This window comes from Zea mays, chromosome 5 (genome assembly GCF_902167145.1).
Source record: "Zea mays cultivar B73 chromosome 5, Zm-B73-REFERENCE-NAM-5.0, whole genome shotgun sequence".
NCBI lineage: Eukaryota > Viridiplantae > Streptophyta > Magnoliopsida > Poales > Poaceae > Zea > Zea mays.
Genome location: NC_050100.1, coordinates 18,408,079 through 18,410,728, shown reverse-complemented (window position 1 = coordinate 18,410,728; position 2,650 = coordinate 18,408,079). Strand labels below are relative to the sequence as shown.

Below are 2,650 nucleotides of genomic sequence, written 5' to 3'. Positions count from 1 at the left end.
TATAACTAGTATGATGCTCGTACATTGTGATGCCATACAATCATATTTGATGATATTGGTTTGGGTGGGCCAGACCCTACTAGCAGTGTAATGGCTAGTGACATGTGAGGGCCCAATAAGTCAATATGGTGGACCCTCCCCACAAAAAATACCAATAAAAATAATTTTAATATTGAAGTGAATATATAGCTCATAAGAATAAATATTACACTTAGCCATTAGCCAACAGACCGAGAAAGGTGAGTTGAAAAATAGTTTGACCCCCTTTTTTATAGATTGCTCGGTCCCTCATCATTCTCCAGCTAGCGATGTGGTACTATATGGTAGCATTGCGCTGCGTGCAACTTCCTGTCGTGTTGTCGTGTTGAGTTTGAGTGGTTTCTCACGGACCATCTGTAGGAAAATGGCCTACTGATAGACAAGAAACGTAGGAGAGAGCGTGGTGGTTTCTCACGACCTATCTGTAGGGTAGACACATTGGTAGGTGCGAAGTGTGAGAGAGAAACTGACTTATGCACTTCGCACGTGAGCCACAATACATAAAACTCGTTCTTTAATTTAATACTAGTATAATACTCGTGAGTTGCGACGACGTACAATTATATTTGGTGATATTGGTTGGGCGGTGTACAATTATATTTGGTGATATTGATTGGGTTAGCCAGACGTAGCTATAGTGTAACAATTGAGCGACACACGAGAACCCAATGCCATGCTAGTGTGGTGCACCCTCAAACAAAACATAAACTTAATATCAAAGTGAACATTTGGTTCACATACCAAAAATAGAGATGATAAAAATAAATATTACACTTTATCTTAACGAAAAGGTCTATAAAGATATGAGTTGAAAAGAAGCCAACCCCTTTTATAATAACTCTTTTGTCTTGTTTAAGCTATCTAGGTGGTACTACGTGAAAGAGTTGCGCTGCATGCTGTTTTATGTGTTAGACTTAGATGATGTGTTAGACTTAGATGATTTTTATGTTCTATCTATAAGGGGGTAACAAGCTATTGCTATTAAAAAATCGGGAAAGAATAGATATATGTTTTTTTGAAGTAGATATGTAGTGTATTTATTTTAACTAATTATTCCAGATGGCACAGATATATCAAAGTATTTAATATGAGAATAGTAATTATTTAATTTAGTTTAATATCACATCACGTCAACGTAGGCCGAATCGCAGAAACCGTCACCGGCGGCGAACTCGTCCTCCAGGTCGTCCATTAGCTTGGACCCTTCTACGTCGAACCGCTGGATCCTGGCCCCTCGTCTGAGCACCTCCTCGTCCTTGTCGTCGAAGCCGACGCAGCAGCGCGCGCTGAACTCCCGTAGGTCCCTGCAGGCGGCGAGGATGGAGAGGAACTGTTCCTTGGGCAGGTAGGAGCGGTCGAGGCACAGGGACCGGAGCCTGGGCAGGGAGCGCGCCAGCGCCGCGGCGTCCTCGGGCTTGACGGCCCCGGAGGTCTTGAGGCTGGCGAAGCCCGGGCAGTGCAGAGCGAGCTGCGCGGCGAGCGCGGGGAAAGAGGAGGAGGATGGCTTGGCCTCCAGCTCCAGGTGCTCCAGCAGCGGCCACCGCGGGACGATGTCCGGCAGGCGCGCCTCGTCGCTGGCCGTCAGCTGCGGGAGCGCCAGGCGCCGCAGCCTGGGACAGCTGCACGTGGGATGGGCATCGAAGCATGTGAGCCGCGTGTTCGTGTGTGAGGTGACAGTGTACAGAGACGTGCGCAGCAGAGGCACTTACTGGAGGGAAATGTGGTCGATCTCGTCCGCCGGCTCGGCGAGGAGCGGCGGGAGCGCGACGTCGTCGGCGTACCCGCGCGCGCGCGACACGCAGAGCCTGAGGAAGCCCGCGACGGAGAACCTGCGCACAGCGTAGTGGCGCGCGAAGGCGGCGGCGAGCGCTCCCCAGGGCATGAAGCGCGCGACGTGGTCCCGGCGCAGGTCGAGCGCGCGCCACAGGGACGGGTCGGCGGCGGCCCGGCGCCAGCTCCGGCACACGAGCGGGGCCGCCGCCGCCAGGTCCTCGAGGTCGAGGCGCACGAACACTTGCACCATGCAGTCCATCTCCATTTCCGCCCACGGCGCCGGCGCCGGCGCCGCCGTCTCCATGGCTTCTGGTTCTTGGCTTGAGCGGTCGAGGAGGGCAGGAGGCTCCGACTAATTGGGACTTGGGACCAGACCAGAGATAGACGGGGTAGTGGTGGTCTGGCGGAGAGACGTGAAGTCGATAGGCGATTAGACTGCCAATGGTGGGACTCGAGAGAGGCAGCCGGCGGCCTTTAAAGCTGCCGTGGTCTTGGAGCAATTCTTTCTTCCACTTCTTTTGGGGCCGATCGCTTCTCCTTCTGGGGCCATCGCACGTGCCACGTCTCGGAGCCATTCTTTTTCTTTCAATTTCATCTTTTTTTTTCCTTTTTGTCCATTTCACCTCATTATTATCGATCGGGGTTTTTTTGGCAGCTGCCTCAGCGGCCTCACATCCCACTATATAGTATATACGATACGAATTTAGGTATTGACGTGCAAAAAAATATATTAATATAAAATTTAGAATACACTATCAAGTTTCTAATATTGATAGCATATCTAAAAATGTTTGGTAAAAAACTTTAGGTGCAAGATAAGATAATTTGTTCGCTTAGC

At 50.4% G+C, this 2,650-nt stretch overlaps 1 protein-coding gene and 1 non-coding gene across 2 annotated transcripts; both read right to left on the bottom strand.

The window, feature by feature from the left end:
• Nucleotides 1-651: 651 nt before the first annotated feature.
• Nucleotides 652-844, bottom strand: LOC111590439 (U2 spliceosomal RNA). The gene has a single exon (XR_004849907.1). It is a non-coding gene; the product is annotated as a U2 spliceosomal RNA (small nuclear RNA).
• Nucleotides 680-2,317, bottom strand: LOC103626048 (F-box/LRR-repeat protein At3g48880). Its single transcript, XM_008646430.4, has 2 exons — nt 1,749-2,317; nt 680-1,658 (listed from the first exon to the last, which is right to left on the bottom strand). Exons 1-2 carry the CDS (start codon nt 2,114-2,116, stop codon nt 1,160-1,162), a joined length of 867 nt encoding a protein of 288 aa, XP_008644652.1. The 5' UTR covers nt 2,117-2,317; the 3' UTR covers nt 680-1,159.
• Nucleotides 2,318-2,650: the final 333 nt, after the last annotated feature.